This window comes from Anabrus simplex, chromosome 11 (genome assembly GCF_040414725.1).
Source record: "Anabrus simplex isolate iqAnaSimp1 chromosome 11, ASM4041472v1, whole genome shotgun sequence".
Classification (NCBI taxonomy): domain Eukaryota; kingdom Metazoa; phylum Arthropoda; class Insecta; order Orthoptera; family Tettigoniidae; genus Anabrus; species Anabrus simplex.
Window position 1 is genome coordinate 42,268,606 of NC_090275.1, and position 24,547 is coordinate 42,293,152.

At 39.9% G+C, this 24,547-nt stretch overlaps 1 protein-coding gene across 1 annotated transcript in view; it reads right to left on the bottom strand.

Annotated features, from left to right (window-relative positions):
- The window catches only part of LOC136883412 (speckle targeted PIP5K1A-regulated poly(A) polymerase), a 59,215-nt gene extending 38,523 nt beyond the window's left edge, over window positions 1–20,692 (bottom strand). The window contains exons 1-3 of the mRNA XM_067155682.2: window positions 20,517–20,692; window positions 12,644–12,817; window positions 6,096–6,245 (exon numbers count right to left, since the gene is read on the bottom strand). Of these exons, the coding sequence (XP_067011783.2) occupies window positions 6,096–6,245; window positions 12,644–12,800 (307 nt within the window). The 5' untranslated portion in view covers window positions 12,801–12,817; window positions 20,517–20,692. The remainder of the gene's footprint in view (window positions 1–6,095; window positions 6,246–12,643; window positions 12,818–20,516) is intronic.
- Between the last annotated feature and the right edge of the window lie 3,855 nt (window positions 20,693–24,547).

A 24,547-nucleotide genomic window follows, 5' to 3' on the forward strand; every position in this document is an offset into this window, starting at 1 on the left:
TTTTCCTTTATCCCCATCTATATCTAGTTATTTTTTGGCTGTTCTTTCTGAACCATGTATTGCCAACTATTATGCCTTTCCTCTCACAAAAATTTAGTAATAGCTCTCTTTATGCATTTTTATTTCTGTAAATGAAAGGACCAATGTCTTTACCTTGCCTGTCTGTTCCTATGTCGGCATTTATGTCTCCCACTATCAGCACTTCATTATCTTCGATGCACCTCTCCAGTTCCTCCAAAAACACCTCTAGACTCTCTTCGATATTATCTGCCTTAGGTGCATATACTTCGATAAAATCTTGCAATCCACTCCCCAAGCCAAGTCTGAGTTTCATGATTCTGTCATTTAACTGGCAGACCTTCTCTATGTGCTGTACCAAGTCTTTCAAATATAATACAATAAAACCTCATCAAGATATTTCTGCAGGGGGCAAGGAAAGAGAATGTTTCAAATGAGAAAACGTACAATTAATAATATAAAAAATGCGCCCAAGTGTACATAATGAAAGACTCATATTTTACAATAGTGGCCAATCAAGTTCATTCTCTTTGTACGGTACAGTTAGTTATACAATATCTATCACATGGCAAGTTGGAGATTTACACATGCATTTCCAATGAAGTTCTTGGAATGTTTTTATCATACATATTTTGTGGTGGTAACCATACACTGCGAATCCAATCTATCAAACAACGAAGATCTTGGTTGGTTCCTATCCATGATCGACGTAGCATTGCGTTCGGGTGTAAAACTCTGGCCATATTTCTTCTCTCTTCGCTTGTCTTTCCTTTACAACTTTTGGACAATTTCCTGTGAAAAGGAGAGGGAATCTTACGTGTAGATCTTCAGTCAAAAGTTTCTCTCATGAATTTGTATACTAGCTTCGATGGGAAGTACTTTGACAGCAGTAATAGTAACTTTCAGAAATGTGCTTTTACTTCCCCCCCCCCCCCCCCAGTGTCTTGAGGTCCCTTTGAAATATGAATTCTATGCCATAGCATAGGGTCAGAATAATTTTGGTCTAGAGGAGTTTTAAGGCAGAGGACAGACTTATGTTTTTGATGTTCTTGATATTGAATATTCCTTGCAACAGTCAGTGCCATGACTCTCTCCATGATGTGCATCCTGAAAGATTTTGTTGTAGGTTGTGGTGTTACACCCAGGTACCTGATGGCATTGATGATTTTTAGAGGCTTCTCTTTAATCATGATGACATCTTCCTGTGAACTTCTCTCTCCTTTCCTGAATACCATTTAGACTGTTTTCTCCTTGTTTATTTTAAGTTGGTCTGCCCAGTTTACCAAGACATTAAGTGATCTTCGGAGGTCATTTCTGCTCGTTGATCCGAGGGCCATATCTCAGCATAGATATATGATGATGTAGGTAAGCATAATTGTGCAATGTCAACACTGGAGATGTTGAAGAGAAGTGGCGCAAGGAGTCTTCCCATAGCAATCCTCTCTTTGTGTGATTCCGCCTGGTGATATGACAGCGTCATCGATCCTGATAAAGTTGTAACTTAAAATATTCCTTACCAGAGTAGTGGTACTTATATCTGTTTTATAGAAAGTATCAATCTGTCTATCATTTGGCGCAATCTGTGAAGACCCCATAGAACTTCTGCTTTGGTTTGCAAAGAGCTTGGACGATGTCACCTAGGAGGTTTTCTATTGCTTGTAGACAGGAGCATCCTTCCCTGAATCCATATTTTTGTTCAGGGTTTAGTGGGTCTGCAACTTCAGTGACTCTTTTTTGTTAGTTAATGGTTAGCAGTTTGAATGAATAGATTTCCAAGGCTATGCCTCTTTTTGAGTTTGTATCGTCAGTTGCACCTTTGTCTTTGTAGACTAATTTGGTTGCTGCTCCCTCAAACAGTCTGGTAGATCTCCTGTTTTAACACGTTCGCGGCCGATGACGACACATATGCGTCATGACTCCACTTTCACTCAGTGCCGATGATGACACACGTGCGTCACATTCCGCGCCAAATATTAAAGCTCGTATTTCTGCCAATATGTATGTAAACAAACAGACCTCTTATCTGTGCATTATTAAGGTGTTATTAAACATATGCGCCATCCGGGCATCAGATCAATTGTTAGTTACAATCTCTGTAGCCATTACAAGTTTAGGAGTGTTCCCATATGTTTGCTAAAAGTGAGTATGATGCTGTGATGTGCTCACTGAAGGTTTTGTCAGGTCCAGCTGTTTTATGTGTTTTCAGATGTGCGATGGTCTCTTCTGCAGTAATCGGACTGTGATACTGAATGAATGAAAACAAACAACCTGTTTTCCAGTCAGTGACCGGATCAGGGATGGAATGAATGAAGCTCTCATCTTGCGGCGAGGATAGGAATTGTGCCGGCTGCCGAAGCCTGTCGCACTCCCCTGGGGCAAAGATAAAGACTGACAGATGAAATTAAATGATAATGGAGAGTGTTGCTGTAATGAAAGATGACAGGGAAAACCGGAGCACCCGGAGAAAAACCTGTCCCGCCTCCACTTTGTCCAGCACAAACCCGGGATTGGAATCACGGAACCCAGTGGTGAGAGGCTGACGTGTTGCTGCCTGAGCCACAGAGGCTTCATTGCAATACTGAATATGCAAATCAAAACTATCCTACATTGATATGGAAACACTTGATACCTTTCTTTTCGACATGCATGCATTTTATTACAAGTTATAAATCTCATTGTTGGGCCTGTATTGAGCAACATATATCTTTCTAAAAGAATGTTTTTTTTGATAGTCCACCTTTTCAATACATTATGATTTTTATTGATTTACATAAATATTTTTACATTATTGTTATGTAATAGATAAGTAAAATTGAAAATCCACCTTCATTTCTTGATATTTTCAAACTCCACTGAAAGTGAAACTGTATTCCGGATCCAAATGGTCACCCTCATTGGAGGACGGACGATTTATTTCTTTAATAAATCTCTCTCTCTCTCTAAACTAAATAAGTTATAACATTTACTTGGAACTAGTTTCAACGCTGGTGAGCATCATCTTCAGCCAAATATGAAAATAGGCAATCGTAAATAAAAATATCATCATTATATCAATGTATATATAAACACTCTTTATACATGTTTCATCCCTTTTACTTCTGATTAATTGTGACAAGATCTTTTATTTAAATTGAGAACCTACCCTAAGTAGAACTCAGGGCTTTCAAGATTACATCTTGAGTTAAACAATTATGTTATGTTAAAGTGTCGTTCTAATTGGGACTGTCGTATTTACAGAGAAACTCTATATGTGGTTCGACCTTTGTATAATATTTCATTTGTGACAAGACTTTTTATTTATTTGAGAATCTTACAGTTCTAAGTCAAACTTGATACTTTCAAAGTTCTACCTGAGTGAAAAGAATTATATTAGATTTTGAAATTGTGATTATTTGAAGTTTTATTCTCCAGATACTTTTAGGGGCATCATAAGTCCCATATTAAGAGCATTTATATGTGCATTGATATAATGATTGATATAATGATGATATGTTTATTTACGATTGCCTGTTCTCATATTTGGCTGAAGATGACGCTCACCAGCGTCGAAACTGGTTCCAAGTAAATGTTATAACTTATTTAGTTTAATATCAGTATTGAAAAGGTGGATTTTTAATTTTACTTATCTATTATTCTCGGTTCAATACGGACTTAAAAATGAAATTCTTAAATTTAAATCATTGTTATGTCTTAAGCGGGACATGTTTCGCCTATTTTTTAAGCATCTTCAAACCCACACAGTGACAGGCGGCCAGATTTTACATAATTTTAAATATGATAAAGCAACATTCAGACAACGGATCATACAATATCTTATAAAAACCTATCCAATTTTATTCCCAAGGTGACACTCAAGTCCATGAAGATTCCAGTGAGAGCACGCACATTGGATATTACAGACTAAATAACACAAACCAACCAATGTCATCACAAGTTTTTAAAGCATATCAATCATGTTTTTATCAAATGTACAATAATTGTAAACTTACCCTTTTTTTTTTCTAGACAGAGCATTTGTATACAGGCTAAATGTTTTTATATATGGGACATGAAAACACAATTCACTAGTCATAACAATTCACATCAGCCGGATGTTTCCACGGAATACACATAATACACATAAAAATACTTTTTGTTAAAATAATTCAAGACAGCTTTACCATTTTAAGTATTTTATTATTTAAACAAAACCCAGGATCCTGGTTATTTTGATCTTAGGTAGTAGGAACAGCGACTGAAGAAAACCGTGTTAAAAAAAACAAACATAAACCTGAAGAAAAACACTTAAATACACAATCTTCTTTCATTTTACACTGCACACCCTACTTTTCCTGTCCGTAATTTGCTCTACAGTACATTACAACAGGCTTCTTCGAGTTGTCTGGTTTAAATCTGTGGCGTTTGTCTCTTAAAATTAGCTTCAATGCAGAGAATGATCTCTCTACGTCTGCGGATATGACAGTACTGTACTTGAATTCGGGAGCAAGTGTAGGTGTTAAACAATCTGGTAGATCCACATTATCAGTACCAGCCAAATATTTGTTTATAGCTATCATGATGCAGCTCGGATTTCCTTCAAAGATATCACAATATTTTATTTGCAGACGAGTCCAAGGTTTCCTGGGATACCTTTCAATTCACGTTTTACGTTTTCCATAATGTCCAGAGAATCACCAAGACGCAAGCCACGTCTTTCTGGCTTTTTGACTGATTCTGGTATGATCTGGAAGTGTGTCTTGATAAGTGTCAGTTCCCTCTGAATTGTTTCATTGCCGAAAGAGTTCATGTTTTTAATTACTTAACATTTGCTTAAGACTGCTTGTAAAACATTAAAATATGCATAATAAAAGATGAAAACATGCACAATAAATCTGGAAAATGCAATATATGCACTTATCTCAAATATATGCATATTTGCATATATTTGCATTATTAAACGTAATAATTCATCCAATTTCACCTTCAAACGCACTTCCTTGTCGGTTTTGGAAGTCTGCAAATTGGCAAACAAAATATGCATTTGCATATGTCTAGTGATAAGTAAGGTATTTTTATGTAGATTTAATACAGTGGGACCGGGCGAGTTGGCCGTGCGCGTAGAGGCGCGCGGCTGTGAGCTTGCATCCGGGAGATAGTAGGTTCGAATCCCACTATCGGCAGCCCTGAAGATGGTTTTCCGTGGTTTCCCATTTTCACACCAGGCAAATGCTGGGGCTGTACCTTAATTAAGGCCACGGCCGCTTCCTTCCAACTCCTAGGCCTTTCCTATCCCATCGTCGCCATAAGACCTATCTGTGTCGGTGCGACGTAAAGCCCCTAGCGAAAGAATAATACAGTGGGAAATGGCACTTGAAATTTATGATGTGCTCAGAAAGAAAAGCTTCCATCATGAACACACTAATGAGGTTTCACTGTATTTTCTTTACATTCCCCAGTGTCCTTTTTTTTTTTTTTAACTTGAAAATAAGCTATATATTCCTTAATTCCACAGTAAAGATCCATATGTTTTATCCATGTTAAATTATAAAATTATATTATTATTCTTATTATTATTCTATCAGAACAATTTTTACAAGAAAAAAATTTAGTCAACAGTTGAATTCTGCATCTAAAAAAAGGTCAGTCTGTCTGTCTATCTGTCTATTACGTATACAGCCCAAAGGGTGGTTTGGATCCTCAAACAGCATGATGTTATAGGGCTACAGAAAAACTGATGGTAGCACCATAATGAGGTATACAAGCCCAATGAGAAGTGCAGTTGTGTTATAGCGGCACGGCTGGCCCTATGAGAAGCACGGTTCATCACACGTACCTTAGCAGCGTCCATACTGCCAAGGCCACAAATGAAACAGGGCTACATTTTACTCTGGCCTGTGTCAAGAGACCCATACAATCTTGCAGAATTTAATTATTGTTACAAAAGCCATCAGTTCATTTTTTATCAATGCTGCTGTCTATTACAATAAACCTCCCTGTATATTTATGAACCACAAATTTTTCTCCATCGTTTCTGCTTGTGTCCCAAACTTAATGCCTCCAAGAGGGATATAACCTTTTCCACAACAAATAGAACTCACCTGTCACAAATACTCCACATTCCACTTTCTCTTGCACTTTTTCTGCATTGGCAATATGCCTCTTGCCTTTCATATGAGAGTCAAATTGAACTTTGTCTGGAAGTTGAACACTACATGTAGTGCATAACCAACCTTGGTTTTGCTTTTCTTCTTGCACATGGAAAAGAAAAATATACATAAAAGTTACTATATTTTATCATCATTACTATTAAATATAGGCTACTGCACTTTCTCGTGAACAGCATACATTCTATACCCAACGTCAATAACATTTTTAATTTTCCAAGGGAGGAAGATTGGGAGGGGAGAGAGAGAGACAACTCTTAGAATGGCTAATGACATTGCTTCTAATGCGATCACAATCAGTTTCATCAACCAACAAAATCAAAGGTTTCAACAGAAAGCTGAATTCTAGGATGTCTGAAATTTAGAAAAAGGAATCGATTAATTGATAGGCTGTGGACAACTGAATGACCTCAATGTCAACGATTTGTCAAAAATGCTAATGGTAAGATATATGGCTTTCACTACCGAGAACCTTGAATGCAGGGGCGAATGCTGGTCATGAAAGTCAGGCTTGCTCTTCCATTCGTGAAAGTTGGTGGGGTGGGACATGCATAGTTCTGAATGAATAAAATTTATAAACCCAAAAATCGCTAAATCACATGAACATTTAATCATGCATTCAAACTGGTTACGTCACACCTTCAAGAATGGCCAAAAGAATAACAATCAGACACATTTTATAATTATTAACAAATCATGACAAGCCAGTGATTATATAATTTAAAGAAGTAAACGTCAAACTATGTACACAGAAAAACTGCAACTATTTATTAGATCTTCCTACTTGAAAACAACTCTACTCTGCGGCTTCTCTTTACAAAACCATCAATAACTTCATCATAGAAAGAGGACAGTAATTTAATTTTTGCAAGCAATCCTTTTTCAATCGACAACATAGCTGAGATACAGAGAACGAACGTACATATTCTCTGTTTTTCTCCCTGTGCTGTGTCTTTAAATCTGGCAGCGCCGGACAGGGCCTACCATTCTTAATAATGTCTGTTTTCTCTTGGATAGTCCTCCGAGAAAATAGATTTGATAACAAGCTGTCAATAATGCACGGTTCGGAACCCATTGCAGCACGTCAAATCATTCAGAATAATGACCAGGAACTTACAGTACACTACTCACTGACACAACACACTAGATCTGTAGCTCTCAGACCAGAGCTTCCAACTACACATTACAAACGTGACAGCTTGCAACCGGCCTTGGAGAGAAGAAACCTGCGCGCGCATATATTTCTCGCTGTGTCGACAGCTCCGCTGAAGCTCCTAAGATACGAGCAAGCCTCGCTGGACTCGCCAAGATAAATGCAACATGCGATTTGTATAATGCAGATCTATTACAGATACGGTACATATTGTAATTTTTTTAACTCGCCTGCTTTAGAAAAATATTGCGCTTGCACAGCAAGCGTAGCATGCTCGGAGAAATCGCCCCTGCTTGCATGGTCTGCCTCACTATCAGATTTAGTAAACAGAGTACAGAAAAGAGACTTCACAGCTAGAGAAACTCTCTGGGATAATTTCATACCTTCAAGTACCTAAGTGAGTGCGAAATTGAAAGGAACAGTCTACAAGAAAGTTTGTGTGTTTGCTTCCAGCGTTGACTAACAGGAATGGTAAGTGCTTACTGGACTTCTGTGCTAGTATGTGATTAGCAGTTACAAATACCTTCTTCAAGCATAAGGCTATTCAATGCTACACATGGGAGGGTAGGGGCACCAGATCCATAATAGACTATATCATAACCGACTTCGACTTTTAGAAAAAGCTGTTTGGAATGCAAACGTTTTCCAGGGATTTACAAAATACCAGATCACAATCTAATGCGAAGTAAACTATCTCTACACCTAGAATGTCTAACTAACACCCCTTTCGTCCCTTCTGATCAGTTGTTGTCTGTTCCAGGGTATGTGTGTAAAGTTTGACATCGTGAAATTTGCTCAGCACGAACCTTATTGACAAACAACTCATCAATTACAATTTTGGCTCAAGTCCTTTTGGTTTTGCAATGTCCCTCTCTCAAATAATTCATGCTTACCATCTCAGGTCTACTTGTTTAAACACAGCTGTGTTGCATTTGAAACAACTCTCACCGAGGCAAACTTTTACCAACTAAGCACACAAGATGGTTATCTTAATTTTTAACACAATTTTAATATTGTATGTGTAATATTATAATTGTACATGTACAGTGTTTACTTATTAGGACTGCTCATTTCAGATTAATACCAATGGCAATGTCATACATGAACAAAATTCAACTAGTGAGCTTTGAATTCACTAATTATAGTAATTATAAATAGAGATTTTTTTTTCCTTTTGTAAAATAATTTGTAATATGTACACAATATTTTTAAAATGTTAATTTGATTGTATTTGCACTATATGTTGTCAATTTTAGTCCAAGGCTGAAGATGACCTACAAAGGGGTCAAAACTGGTCTTATTGTATAAATGATTTGACATCATATTAAATGGAATTGAAGAAGTGGACCTTCATTTTCATTTCTTATTAATGTAGGATATAGGAAGTGAAATTTGCCTGCATATGAATACGGGTATAAAATCTCCTTAATCAGGAAATTGAAGTACATGGATAAAATTAGTGAAAAGATCCAAACAATAGACAGTAAGCAGGTTCAAGATAAAGAAAGAGAATGGGTGGCATACAGGGATGCTTTAGTAGAAACAGCAAGGGAATACCTAGGAACAACCGTATGTAAAGATGGGAAGAAACAAACATCTTGCTGGGAAGATGAAGTGGAGGAAGATTATAAAAGTGAAAGGAAGGCATATCGGAAATGGCTCCAAACAAGGACTGATGCAAACGGGGAATTATTTGTACATAAAAGAAACAGAATAAAACAAATAATAGTCAGCCCAAGAAGAAGCCATGGGAAGATTTCGGTAATAACCTGGAAAGGTTAATTTAAAGCTCACTAGTTGAATTTTGTCATGTGAGACATTGCCATTGGTATTAATCTGAAGTAAACACTGTACATGTACAATTAAAATATTACATATACAGTATTAAAATTGGAGCTGAGCTGTGGCAGAAAACCTTTCTGGACAGTAATAATAGTAATAATAATCGCATGGCCTCAGGTACCGTGTGCAGACATTTCGATTTGACACCATCTGACTGTCTGCTCATCAATTTTGATGTTCCGTTTTACTCTAGGCCTGCTAGAAGGCAGACCGAGTAAACTGAAACTCTCTTGGGCGTCTATGGCTGAGATTTAATTAATTTTGTCGGGTAAACACCAAACGTGTCACCAGAGATCTTTTACATGCCAGCATCATACAATATGGAGTGTCGAATGGACTTTTCTCCGACCTTCAAAAATCCGACTGACTCTGCTGGGTTTGAACCCACTATCTTGGGATTCCGAGGTTGAAACTTTACCACTGATCCACAGAGTAATAAAGATTCTGAGAAAGGGAGGGAAAAAGGAAATGAATAGTGCTCTGGGTAAATCAGGTGAACTCATAATAGATCCCAGGAATTCACAGGACAAGTGGAAGATATATTCTGAAAATCTTCTGAACGTAAAGGGAAATGTTTCTGGTGACGTGAACAACGGAGCTCATGGGGATGAGGACAGTGGTGGTGAAATTACATCTGAGGAAGTGGATAGGATGGTAAATGAATTCCACTGTCATGAAGTAGAAGGAATAGACAAAATTAGATCTGAAATGGTGAAATAGAGTGGGAAGGCAAGATAGGGATGAACTAGCTTCATAGAGTAATAAGATTAGCATGGGATGTTACTAGTAAGGTACCTTGCGATTGGACGAAAGCAGTAATAGCACCTATCTATAAGCAAGGGAACAGGAAGGATTGCAACAACAATCAAGGTATTCTATTGACTGGTATACAGGCAAGGTGTTCGCTGGGATTTTGGAAGGGAGGGTGCGATCAGTGGTTGAGAACAAATTGCTTGAAAATCAGTGTGGTTTCAGACCACAGAGGATCAAGATCAGAGTTTCAGTATGCGCTAGGTAATTAAAAAATGCTTAGAGAGGAATAGACAGTTATATTTCATAGATTTAGAAACGACACATGGCAGAGTACCTAGGGAAAGATGTTAGCCGTACTGGGGGACTATGGGAGTAAAGGTAGATTACTAAAAGCATGTATGTTGACAACTGGGCTGGAATGAGAACTGATGCCTTTCTAGTTCGTAGTTTACATGGATCATCTGCTGGGAAGTATTAAGTGGCAAGGAGGTATTCAGTTAGGTGGAAATGTAAGCAGTTTGACCTATGCTGACAACTTGGTCTTAATGGAGATTGTGCTGAAAGCCTGGTGACTTATATCTTGGATTTTTACGGACAGCCAAGCGGCCATTAAGGCACTAGAAGCAGTCCGGATAATATCCAGAATTGTCTAGTATTGCCATTCACTTCTCCTGAAGCTCTCAAAGTACAACACTGTCAAAATAATATGGGCACCAGGGCATGCAGGTACAGAAGGAAATGAAAAGACAGATAAACTGGCCAGGAAAGGGCAGAAACATATTTTGTAGGCCCAGAACCTGTATGCGGGATTTCCTATGGACGGGTGCAATGAGTATGATAAGAAAATTAGCCTTCCCAAGACAAAAGTGATGTCAGTAGGTGAAAAATCTAAGAGAACTGAATGTCAGGTTGGGAATCCAAAGCTGGAACAGGTAGATAATTTCAAGAATTTAGCACAGGGCCTCTCAGAGTGTATGCACCTGGTGCACGGTGCAAAAGATGACTTTGCTTGGTTAACCAGAGCGCAGACCCCCACTCCTCGATTTGGAGCAATAGCGCCGTCTCTCTCTTTCCCCGCACCTGTCTCCCTCTTCCTCACTTGCTCTGTAGCGCTCCAAATCCGAGCCAAGTTGACCCGAGCTTAGCCGAGTAGCCCAGACACGAAGCGTTGGTCCGAGCCGAGCCGAATGGGACCGATGCACTGTGGACAGGAACACTGCGCCTCAATTTGCACGCGTGAGATTTTGGGCGTTTGAGAGGCCCTGATTTAGCATGTGCAGCAAAGCTAATGCAGTGAGTTTGCAGTTACAATCAACAGTATTCTGTAAGAAGGAAGTCAGCTCTCGGAGAAAACTATCTTTACACGCTATGGGAGTGAAAGCTGGGTGTACTCAAGATATCTTATGAATAAGTTAGAAGTAATAGACATGAAAGTAGGGAGAATGATCGCTGGTACAAACAGGCGGGAACAATGGCAGGAGGGTACTCAGAATGAGGAGATAAAGGCTCAGTTAAGAATGAACTCAATTGATTAAGCAGTATACATTAACCAGCTTCAGTGGAGTTATGCGAGGCCAATGGAGGAGGATAGGTTACCTAGGAGAATAATGGACTTGGCTATGAATGGTAAGAGAAGTACAGCGAGACCAAGACGACAATGGTTAGACTCAGTTCCTAATGATTAAAAGATAAGATGTATATAGAACTACATGAGGCCAAAGATCTAGTAACAAATACAGGATTGAGGCAGCATCTAGTAAATTCACAGAGGCTTGCAGACTGAATGCTGAAAGGCATAACAGTATTTATACTCTGCACGGCTCTACTTCTGAATTGACGTTTTGGCAGATTTTGGCTCTGTCTGATGGTTATGCGCTGAAGCATAGGCATCCAACCAATCCCAAGCTGCCATTCATATCGATTTATATCGGCAGAGCACGATCTCGAAACCTAGTTGCCAACTCTTAATATTTACATTCACCACGAGGTTAATCTATCTCGCTCAGCGTGTGTGGTATTCGGTACGGTTCACGATCTTTTACATTTTCCTTCAGTAATTAGTGTGTTTTTCATATTGTTAGAGGGTTCCAGTGACTCTGAGATCAGTGGAATGTTCCCTTTGTAGGCCATAACCTCCTTCATGGGCCAGCCATTAGCGGTGAGTGATGTTTTATTTCCTCATTCTCTTTTATTCTTAGTAATTTATTCTCTTATTAGTGTCAGATGTTGTTAAGTGTAGTTTTAGTGAATTTCTTTTCAATCCATATTCATTAGTTTTCTGAGTACGGTATCACATTTTACAAGGGCTGTTTACCGCAGTCGTATTGCATCGTCTGTTCTCACAGGCGTAGCGTGCTGGCAACAGAGGAAAAGTGATGCTCATTTGTTTAGCAAAACTTCAATTTAGAAGTAAGGCTGTGCGGAGTATAATGAATATGTATGTGTGTTTGCATGTGAAAGAGTCAATTACTTTATTACCATGGGATTGACTTTGTCAATTACAACTGTATGTTGTTTAACAACAGTTAAACTGCTCTATTCCATAAGAGCTGAGAGCATTCTTAACATACAGTATGTCAATATTTTATGCCTTCAGTCCTGCAAAAGAACAAAGCTAAAGCAAATACCTCAGCGGTGCCCTTGGGAGGCCACCCCGTCTAAATGTTATGCTGACAGACGTTAAAGCCCCTTTTTTTGTAACAATTTCTTATGTAATGATCAATGTGTGCCATACCTGCTGCTTGTGCAGCTTGTCGTTTTCTAAAATGTTCCTGTGCAGCATGTACTTTATTAAGGTTAGTCTGGTGCTTCCTGCCTGTGATGTGTTGTTCCCATGCTTTCTGGTCACACGCAAAAATTCCACACACAGCACAGTTGAACTTGGCCGACATGTCTCTAAGGACAGGCCCTGAAAAAAGAAAGAGCAAAATAAATTTATGCAGGAAATATTATTTTTAAAATGCATACAAGTAAGCAGGTACAGAAATGTATAATCACTTGTTCCCATGAAAAGAAAAGAAAAATAAATGGATAAAAGACTGTATTGATAGCAAAACTAAAATATAAAAGGATAAACTGAATGGCAGGTTAGTGTTGGAAAAGCAAAAAATACCAAGGAAAAAACAAAAGGACAAGGACAATCTCCACATCTTCATACATTCTCTCTTTCTTACCTCATGCTTTTCCCATCAATTGAGATCTGCTGTATTGCTATGTTTTTGTAATATGTCCTGGTCAATGATGTCTTGAAGTCTATAGTACAAACCTCTTCCACAATGTTGTCAATCCACCACTCTCCCTCACGGCCACTGTCCTCCTGGGTCAAGCTGGAGGGCAGTTTTATTATAAAGTTATCGTTGTTTTTTCACATGGCATGGCCATACCACTGGAGTTCAGCCTCCCTCATTTTCTCTAGGGCTGGGACCACAACAAGACAGCATTGCATATCTTCATTTAACTGATAGGATCCAAGAGAGTCAGTCCCGGTGACCACTGCAATGTTTCCATCTCCAAAGCATGGAGGATCCGTCCATGTTTCCTTGTTAAAAGGGTGAGTGACAATTCTATTCCATAGAGAAAAATTCATCTTAAAACTGTCATGCAAATTTTAGCCTTCAAGCATTCAGGGGTCCTTTTTATCACATTGGACATATCAATCTCAGTTCCTGACTCCCCACGAGCTTGCTTCTGCCGCCCGGCTTCATCAGGAGGGCAGGCTCCAACATTCGCTGAGAGTCCATCTTGAGAGGTATTCAGTCTACATGTGGAAAGAGTACAATAAGAAGAAAGGTGGATAACAAAAGGACAAAGGAAGAGATAAAAAGATAAAGATGAAAATAGGTGATTTAATTTGCATTGGTTTGTTCCTTCCCATCATTTAGCCGTTGAAAAGACTGTTGCAGGTTCCTACCAACAATCCGAACTATTATTTTTTAACTTTCCTTTTATTTCTATTGGTCTTTAGAGATGACAGGATGCTGGAGTGTTTCCCTAATAAAGAAGAAGTGTTCTAGTAAAGTATAAGAACAGTTTACCAACAAGTTCCTTCCGATGTATGAAAAACAGGCATTGAAGAAATAAAACCATCAGCAAGAAAGAGAGAATTAATTTCTGAGCTTGTCAAACATCTCCCAACACAACAATAGTAATAAGAAGCAAATCACCTCCACTACAGATTCCAGCATTTTATTTGACGCCTTTTAGACTGTGTGCATATCAATTATAATGTTCCATTTCACTCTACCAAACGGCAGAGGAACAGGAACTCTTTGCGTGTCCTATGGCCAAGTTTTAATAAATTTTGTTAAACACCAAATGTGTCGCTAGAATCTTTTACATGCCATCAGTGAATGACATGGTTACCAAAATAACTTTTTGCCTCCCCATAAACATGCAACAATCGCTGCTCTGTGATCTGGATTTAGACACCCACATTCCACTACTGATCCACAGAGGACAATGAAAAGTCAAAAGACTGATATAAACAGATCACAAGCTAGTTAGAGAGAAAGGACGTCTGGGCCTTTGTTTTACGTCACACTGACACACACAGGTCTAGGATTAGGACTAGGAAGGAAGTGACCATGACCTTAATTAACGTACAGTCTGGCGTGAAAATCAGAAACCAGAAAAAACCATCATCAGGGTTACCAAGAGTGGAGATCAAACTCATCATCTCTTGAATGCAAGCTCACAGCTACATGACCCAAACTGACTAACCAACTCATCATAAGTACAGATCAATACTTCTGTGGAAGTGGCATATCATCTGGATCAGAGCTGTCATCTCCTAGTATTGTGCTTTTGTCTGGTTTCCCCATGGGCCTTTTGGAACGTGAAACAAGAATATTTCATCCCTGGCTGAGCCTCAAATATTCTAGTACTCCATCACCAGCGATATAAAAAGAGGTTGGCAGCGAACAAGAATCGCCTTCTAACCCCAAGCTTGTGACCTTGATCCTGGCAATGTTTGGTGGTATCCGAAGATGCTCAAATATGACAAACTTGTTTCATTTAAGTTAAAGAATTGATCAGGGACAAAATTCCACCACCTCAGTATTTCCAAAAACCATAAAAGTAGTTAGTGGGTTATACAACCAACAGCAGCAAGATTATTTCTTTACAGAACAGCCCTCAATAAAGCTGCAAATAATTTGTTCTTTCCTTCTTTACCCTCTTGTATGAGAGTGAGTCAAGCAAAAATCTGAAATATATTTTTAAATTTATTTTATTGAGAAGAAGTGGTACACAACTGCATCACATTTCTATGCAGTCTCCGTGCAAGTCCTCCAGAGCTTACAAAGTGCACAGATTACCCTTTTAAAAAACTTTTTTGTCTGTGCAGCAACTCATCTACACCAAAAAAATCTCACTTTAGTGCCTCCTTGAATGGCCCAAACAAGTAATAAGATCTGATGAACACAGCAGATGTAGAAGACACTCCAAAATGCTTGTCTTGGATGGTCGTAACTGTTATGTGAGTAGTTTGGGACTGATCACTGACATACTGCTGTAAATCATCTTTTGCCAGTGAATTTCGGTGGGTTTCACACCTTAACAATTCGAAAATCAAACAACAAAAAGCTCCCGACCTTGTGAATATCTGGAGTGAGGCAGCCATTGTTACACTGGTACTTAGATGGTGTTTGCTTGTCTGCAGGTGCTGCTGCTACAGGATATACCTTAAAGCCTTTTTAACAGTACTGCTAATGGACTGAATTGTGACATGACATTTCATATTGTTATTACATTTTTAAAATTTTCTTTTGACTTACGATATGTATGCTAATCAGCAAAAGCAAGTAACTGTTGCAGCATTACTTGCAGTCTGGAGTAATAAGTGTCTGAAGTTCTCTAACATGTAATGCCATTTCTTTATGTCATCAAGTGAAAAAATTCCGTCAAACAAAAATCACTTCAAAGATTGTTTTCTGCAGTCTCATCTTCTCAAAAATTTCTCTGAATATTTGTACGTACCTGTTACAATTTTTATAAGTCTGTACACAGAATCTGTGAAGTATGGTCATGCATATGTTGCTGCCTGTGCAGAATTTTCCAGCAACTTCATAGGTACCATGTATGGAAATAAATGATGATGATGATGATGACTGTAGTTTAAACAGCCTAACATTTAGGACACTGGCTCTTAAAGATATGACATAATAATAATTTCGTGTGGCTATTTCAAGCCGAGTGCAGCCTTTGTAAGGCAGACCCTCCGATGAGGGTGGGCGGCATCTGCCATGCATAGGTGACTGTGTGTTATTATTATTATTTTTTTTTTTGCTAGGGGCTTTACGTCGCACCGACACAGATAGGTCTTATGGCGATGATGGGATAGGAAAGGCCTAGGAGTTGGAAGGAAGCGGCCATGGCCTTAATTAAGGTACAGCCCCAGCATTTGCCTGGTGTGAAAATGGGAAACCACGGAAAACCATCTTCAGGGCTGCCGATAGTGGGATTCGAACCTACTATCTCCTGGATGCAAGCTCACAGCCGCAACTGTGTGTTATTGTGGTGGAGGATAGTGTAATGTGAGTGTGTGAGTTGCAGGGGTGTTGGGGACAGCACAAACACCCATCCCCCAAGCCACTGGAATTAACCAATGAAGGTTACAATCCCCAACACGGCCGGGAATCGAACCCAGGACCTTCTGAACCGAAGGCCAGTACGCTGACCATTCAGCCAACGAGTCAGACAAGGTATGAGATGCTAGTGGCTTTACGTATTACTGACACAGATAGGTCTATAATATCCCTATGGGAATCAACATCTATAACAACAGATCGGTCTTACGGTGACGATGGGATAGGAAAAGCCTAGGAATTGGAAAGCAGCGATCATGGCCTTAATTAAGGTACAGCCCCAACATTTGCCTGGTGTGAAAATGGGAAACCACGGAAAACCATTTTCAGGGCTGCCGACAGTGGGATTCGAACAAACTACCTCAGGGATGCAAGCTCACAGCCGTGCGTCCCTAACCGCACGGCCAACTCGCCCGATGGTATGAGATGAAATGACAACTAATGTTAATTAAAATTTTAACATTTATCCACTGACAGAATTTTAAAAAATGATAAAAAATGAATATGAATTTAGAATACTCAGTGGATCTCTTATAAAATGGATTTTAAAAAATGATATAGGCATCAATAGACTGTAACGAGCTTAAAGAGTCCGTACACAGCAGAAAGTGCCGATGCTCACCAGACAGCGCGTACCGCAGAGTTTCAAGGATAGTACTCTGCTGTGTACATGCTACAGGTTTCCGGTAGAGGAAAAAAGAAACCCCCTCATTATCAACACAGCCTTCTTTCACTTCTGCCCTTGAACCATCAATGAAAATAACTACTGAATCTGGATAACAGCCAACAACAGACAGGAAGAGTCTCCGATAAATGAAACGGGATTCAGCGAGCAGGCTAGCAATGGGGCTTGTAGGGAATGGTCCCGTTGCCAACCTAACTCCGCTGTGGTGAATATTATCCAGTTTCATAAGGATGCTTTGCCTTGCTGTTCCACATGCTGCACTGCCATAGTCAAATCTGGATAAAATATGTGTCCTACAAAATCGCAGGAGCACTGTGCGGTCTGCCTCTAATGTAGTGCCGCTAAGAAACTTCAAAATATTCAGTTTCACTTTTATCTGACACATGTTTAGCTCTCACAATAATTTACTAACAAAAAGGAGCCCAAGCAATGTGTCAACTACAGGAAGGACGACCCCCGACTAAATAAAGCTCACGATGCGGGTTAAGAGTGCACTTCCAACAGAAGTGAACAGCAGAGGTCTTTGCAGTTGAAAAATGAATGCCATATATGTCCACTGTCCCACTTTCCTAATAGCTTGCTGTAATTGTCGCCCTCCGACTGACATGCTTTGTGAGTAGTAATGCAGAGCAGAATCATCTACCTATAGCGATGGTATTACTGCTGAACCAGCAGCAGCGACAGTACCATTTACAGCGCTCGCGAACACAGTGACACTGAGAACCAATTTTCCTGAACATGATATTGCGAATATGCCCTCCCTACTCGGACATGCAATAGACACAGGGACAAAAAATACAGAACAAAACCGGCAAGTTACCTCGGAATTTCCACTGATGCAGGACTGAAAGGATTCCATAAAACCATATGGTGCCATAGGCCTTTTCTAAATCAAAGAAAAAGCCACCAGATGCTGTTTTAGGAGAAATATGTCCTGGAAAGAATTCTCCAGGCATACCAATTGGTTAGTGGTGGAGCGGGCAGCTCAAAAACCTCATTGGTACTCATACAAAATTCCTCTTTTCTCCAAGCACCACAGAAGTCGGCAATTCACCATTCCTCTCAAATACAGAGGTAATCCCAAAAATAAAGTCTCCTATTTTTTAATAAATACATCCTGTTTATTTCTACAATGGTTTACATCAATTTACAGCTTGAACATTTAGCTATTTTCTACATAATCACCATTTTGGTCGATGCATTTTTGTAGACTCTGTGACAGTTTTTGTATGACCATTTCATACCAGCTCGCCGCCATGCTATTCAGCAAGTGTGGTCTTCAGTCAGCATGCATGGCACCCATCTTGCGCACACCTTCCGTTATTTCAACTTTTCTGTTAAAATTCTGTGAGCAGCGCTTTGGGAAACTTCAGGAACCAAAGTGCAGAGCATCCAGAGTGATCCGCCCTCTTCACGCATGATTGGCTCAACCTTCACGACTATCTCGACGGAAACTGACAGTCTCCCGCTTCTTTACTCTTCCAAATGGCGATGGATTTCTATCGGTTCAGTACCTTTTGCGTTCAAAAACCGAATAACTGTGCGCACTTCACACTTGACAGTAACATCCAACGGGAGCTCCATTCTCAACGGCTGCCAAGCCAAGACTGAGTGCCTCAGCACCGCGTGCGCATGTTTATATGCGAGTGTGGGAAGCACTCTTCACAATATTGTGACCAACAGCCGCATGAACAGAGTTCTGTATTTATAAAAAAATAGGAGACCTTATATTTGGGATTACTCTCGTAGCTTACACAGACAGTTAGTTAGTGAGACAAATAGGCCTGTAACTTCCTGTATACTTAGGGTTCTTTGTCAGGCTTGAGGAGAGTAATTACTATTCCCTCTCGCCATTGTACTGGAAATTCAACACCCCAAGAAGATATAAGAGGCTATCCTCGCGGAGGTGTTCCAACATCTCGTTATGGACATTACCTGGTGCAGGAGATGTATCCTTGTGCAAATAAATGAATAAATGAAACAGTATGGATGATTTTTAGGGAAGGAGGAAGATCTGCAACAGATGACAGAATTCAATACAGACTAAGAACAAAGATCTAGGAATAGCTATTTCCTTCACATACCCTTGGGATCACTATGCAAATGACAAACTCTTTCAGAATACATGTAAGAGAGAGAACAGCAGCATCTATCAAGTAATATATAAAGATAAAGACCTCCATAAACTCCCTCAAAGAGCAGCACCAAAACTATTCCACGCTGCATTCAGCCCTGTTACTACCTATGATATGGGAATTAGGCCTATTTGAGAAAAGCTATCTTTAGCCGATCTAAGAACTCTAGAGAAAATAAAGGCAAGATTCCTAAAGCGAACATCATGCATGAATTTAATAGCATTCAAACTGAGGGGAGACAACTTGACCAAAGGAGGTCGGACAGGAAAGGTGACTAAGAAAAGCCTACCACCAGGTAGAGGAAACACTACATGGATGACTCTGGTATGTATAGAATGAAGTGTCAAACGCCTGACATGATGAGATACAAAACATGTTAATAACTTATCCCAATTATTTCTGGGGTTACCGCAGCGACCTAGGCTCATTTTAGCTTTGGTCAGGTGTTTCAGCCTGGATCCCCTTTCTGAAATCACGTCATTTTTTAGATGAAAATCTCGATCCAGGGTCGAACAGGACTCGAACCTCAGCCCCACCGGTTGGGGACCCGGCAGCTATGCTAATCACGCCGATCCCCCCCCAATCAACGTAAAATTATTAACAATATGATCTGAGCTACTGTGTGCAGGCATTTTAGTTTGACGCTATTTGGCTGCCTGCTCGTCAATTTCGACGTTCCGGTTTACTCTAAGCCTACTAGATGGCAGAGTAAACCGAATCTCTCTTGGGCGTCTATGACAGCCATCAAAGAACTTTTACATCCAGACATCGTACGACATGGAGCGTCGAATGGATTTTATTCCACCCCCCACCTACCTCTGCCGGATTTGAGCCCACTAACTTGGGGTCCGGAGAATGATTCTCTACCAGTGTTCCATAGAGGGACCTAACAGATTGGTTTACACCAATCACGAAGCAACGTGAAGATGGCATATAATCCAACAGGTTACGGATACCTAAACAGCATCTGTAATAAAACCATGACTCTCGTCCCAAATAGCAAATTAAAAGTCGTTTGAAAATCTACCGCACATTACGTCAACCACGCATCGTCAGCAATGAAGTTATACCTAACCTATAACTCTTCCAATAGGAAAAGGGGGCTAAGCCAAACAAGTTTTACCTAAATCAATCTTCTCGGTTGTTTATTTTGATATGAAAGAAAAGGAAGTCAGTTTTTTATTTCCTTAATCACTTACCTACCTCAAAAACGAAGTCACAAATGTGTATTCACGAGAAAATATATTTTCATCAAAAACAACAGTTTCAAAAACATTTATAAGAAAACTTCCCTTGCATGACAATGTCTAGAACGTGGAATAATTTTTTTTAAAAGGTTGAAATTCCATTCTGCAAGGCACGTAGTTCATAAATTCCATTCGCACAACTACGACAGGTAGGTAAAAAACAAAAACAAGCATGCCATCTTATTGCTCAGAAGTGCCATATTTACTCATTGCTATTCGAGATATCGATATTGTCGATTCGACATTCCTTGAAAATGCCCATCAAGCTTGCATCACGAGAGACGTGCCGTTGCCAACGAGATATACACGGTCGGGACATAGCTACCAATTTGTCGCTGCAAAAGCGGCCCGACGGTGTTCACGGTGTGGCCGCTAGAGGTCAGGTTTCCGTTGTGTTCTTGGGTTCTTGGCGGACTTTAACATTGTGATATGCGGAGTAATTGTGATGCTGTGTTGATTTTGTGCAATTTATTGTGAAAATTGTTTCTGTCGGTGAGTGTCTGTGAGGTTGAGAAGAAGGTGCACTGTTGTGTACCTCTCTGTATTTCGGATGACACTAAAAAAGCATGAACATTGACCTTCCATAGTTTCCCTTCCGAGTGCGGTTTAAGGGAGAAATGGAAGCAAACTATTTCTAGGCAAAGTGATATAGTAGGATCTCTTTAGGTACCTAGCAATTCTTCTCATAAAACAGATTTCAGTGCAAGCACATCAATCAAACAGGAAAATGTCAGAAGCAGATAACGATGAACATACCATATCTTCATACGTCAGCCACAAACAAAAAAGGAGTACAAGTCTCGTTTCTATATCAAGGAAAGTCTACGAGTATCTCTGTGAAATCTAAAAATATACGGAAGAGAAAATTAAATATCAGATTACATAAAACAATCTATAAATTGAGAAGTTTTAATATTTATTTAGCGTATGAGAAGTAGGATACGGGTAATGAAATCAGAAAAAAAAAGTTTTATGGTATCTGAACTTGACCAGAAAGCAAACCAAATTGAAAAGCATGCTAAAATTGGTCATTTAGGAGCTTTATTCCTGTTAGAACGAATTTAATTTTTTTCTTCTTTTTTTCATCCGTTTTTTACCCTCCAGGATCGGTTTATCCCTCGGGCTCAACGAGGGATACCACCTCTACCGCTCAAGGGTAGTGTCCTGGAGCACCAGACTTTGGGTCGGGGGATACAGCTGGGGAGGATGACCATTACCTCTCCCAGGCAGCCTCACCTGCTATGCTGAACAGGAGCCTTGTGGAGGGAAGGGAAGATTGGAAAGGACAGGCAGGGAAGAGGAAAGGAAGCGGCCGTGGCCTTACGTTAGGTACTATCCTGGCATTTGCCTGGAGGAGAAGTGAGAAATCACGGAAAACCACTTCGAGGATGGCTGAGGTGGGAATCGAACCCACTTCTACTCAGTTGACCTCGCGAGGTTGAGTGGACCCCGCTCCAGCCCTCGTACCACTTTTCAAATTTCGTGGCAGGGCCGGATATCGAACCCGGATCTCCTGGGGTGACAGCTAATCACACTAACCACTACACCACAGAGACGAAGACAAATTTAATTTTACGGGAAGAAAGAAGAGAAATATGGTGAAACGACGCTAAAATATTTTCGTAACGAGCATAACATCGGTCACCAAACAGCGGCTGCAATACGAATGTCAAAATATCAGATGTGCGGAGGAAAAGATTGGATCGCTGATAATTGGATAAAGGGCGATTAAACCCAAAGTTATTTATGACCGCAATCTCGATCCGCTTACCGGATACTCTGAGGCACAATTAAAGGAATCGGTAAGAAGGGACAAACTCGCTATCAGATTTCTCTGCTTCTTTCGTGAATTACTTATTTCGTTTAAGCATATTGTAAGAAATACGCTGTAGAAAATAAGTCAAACAATTGCTCTTGGTCTATCTTTGATCTCATATCTGTTTGCTGCCTTCTGAAATTACTAGTTTTAATGAATTTTTATAGTTTTTCATATTCGAACGTGTTGTAATGAGCGTGCGAGACAGAACAGTAAAGAGAACTCTAGCGGCACTTGCCGGAAGTATCTCGAGGACGAGTCTAGTGTGTTGTATTTCCCGGCCTTGTGTATCTCGTAGGCAACGGCCGTGCTCGGTCGTAGAAAACGGCACGAAGCGGTGTGGACAGGTCGGCTGCGACCACCGGGACATCTTGCGGTGAACTTTTTGTCCTGTGTTATGTTCTGGGGGAAAGAGGCGTGTCTTGAACAGCTGTTTACTAACCGAGTACTTATAAAACTTACCGTGATAAATACGCGTAATTACATGCTTCGTTACCTTATACAACAAAAGTGGTCTAAATTATGTACGGTAATAACATTTCATAAACATCGTGTTCATAACACTTGGTTGTACAAAATATATTGTTTATACCCAGGACTTTTTCAGTTGGTTTTGAAGGAAGTGTAGATGGTAAGAACGGTAGGGGTAGACCATGGTATGAATATGACAAGCAGACTAGAGCAGATGTAGGATGCAATAGTTACGTAGAAATGAAAAGGTTAGCACAGGATAGAGTGACATGGAGAGCTGCATGAAACCAGTCTATGGACTGATGACTCAAACAACAACAACTTATTTTAATTAGTGCACATATTTTGTGTGGAGATTACGATAAATGGGATACGACTAATGTTACTTTCTTTGTATGTACCAATATTTAATAACATTCACTTAAATCGGCATACTGTACAGAAAAACGTCAATATGTTATATGTACAGTACCATTATTTAATAACATTCATTAAAATAAGAACACTGTACAGAAACACGTCTATATAAGCCAGATGTGCAGTATTTAATAATACAATTTAATACTACAATTCCTTGAAATAAATGGCATGTGGCCTCCAGAGAGGCCTGGTGCAGGTCTTTCAATTTGACACCTGATAGGCGACTTGCGCATCTGTCAGAATGGAGTCCTACCTATCATGAATTCTAATGCTCAAGACGGCAGACACACCCAGACCCCCGACCATCGGAATTAATCAGCGAAGGCTAACATCTCCAAGCCAGCGGGGAATCGAACATGGGACCCCTTGGACCAAAGGCCAGAACGCTAACCATCTTAACCTGGAGCCGGATATTCATTGGAATCAGCACACTGTACAAAAGCACGTCAATTTAAGATAGTCATAATGTGCAGGAAAATACCCCCTCTGGGTGGGGACGGTAGAATTAACACCAACAGTACCTCCTGCCTGTCGTAAGAGGCCACTAAAAGGGGAGCCGCGGGCTCTTAATTTGGGAGCCTGGGTTGAGCATTAGAATTCATGGCAGGTAGGGCTTCATTCTCACAGACGCTCAGGTCGCTTATCAGGCGTCAAATTGAAAGACCTGCCCCAGCCTCTCCAGAGGCCACGCGCCATTCATTTATTTCAATGAACTGCATTGTTAAATACTGTACATCTAGCTTACATGGGAGTGTTTCTGTAAAGTGTTCTTATTTTAATGAATGTTATTAAATACCGGTACTGTACTTACAGCCTACATTAACGTTTTTCTGTATATTATGCCGATTTCAATGAATGTTATTAAATACTCAATTGGTGCATAAAAATAAAGTAACATTAGTTGTATCCCATTACGAAGTGGTGTGGACAGGACGACTACGATCGACGCGACATCTTGCGGTGAACTTTTCTTGTCTTCTGCTGTGTCACGGCCGACTTGATGCGTCGCTCTAGCTAGCTCCTTACCGGCTTTGACAACCGGGTCCACGCACTGTAATCGGAGTAGTTACACAGCTCGACACGTAGAGCTGGCGGCCTATCTATTTGTGGCAGAAAAGCATACTTACGTAGCGCTGGCGTCCTATCTTTTGCGGTAGAAATGCATACTTCTTTATGAGAAAGGTATTCACTTTGAGTGCCGATTTATCGTAATTTAGGGTTATGGAGAATGTTACGTAAGTTAATACTGTTAAAACGATTAATCCTAAAGGTCACTTTCG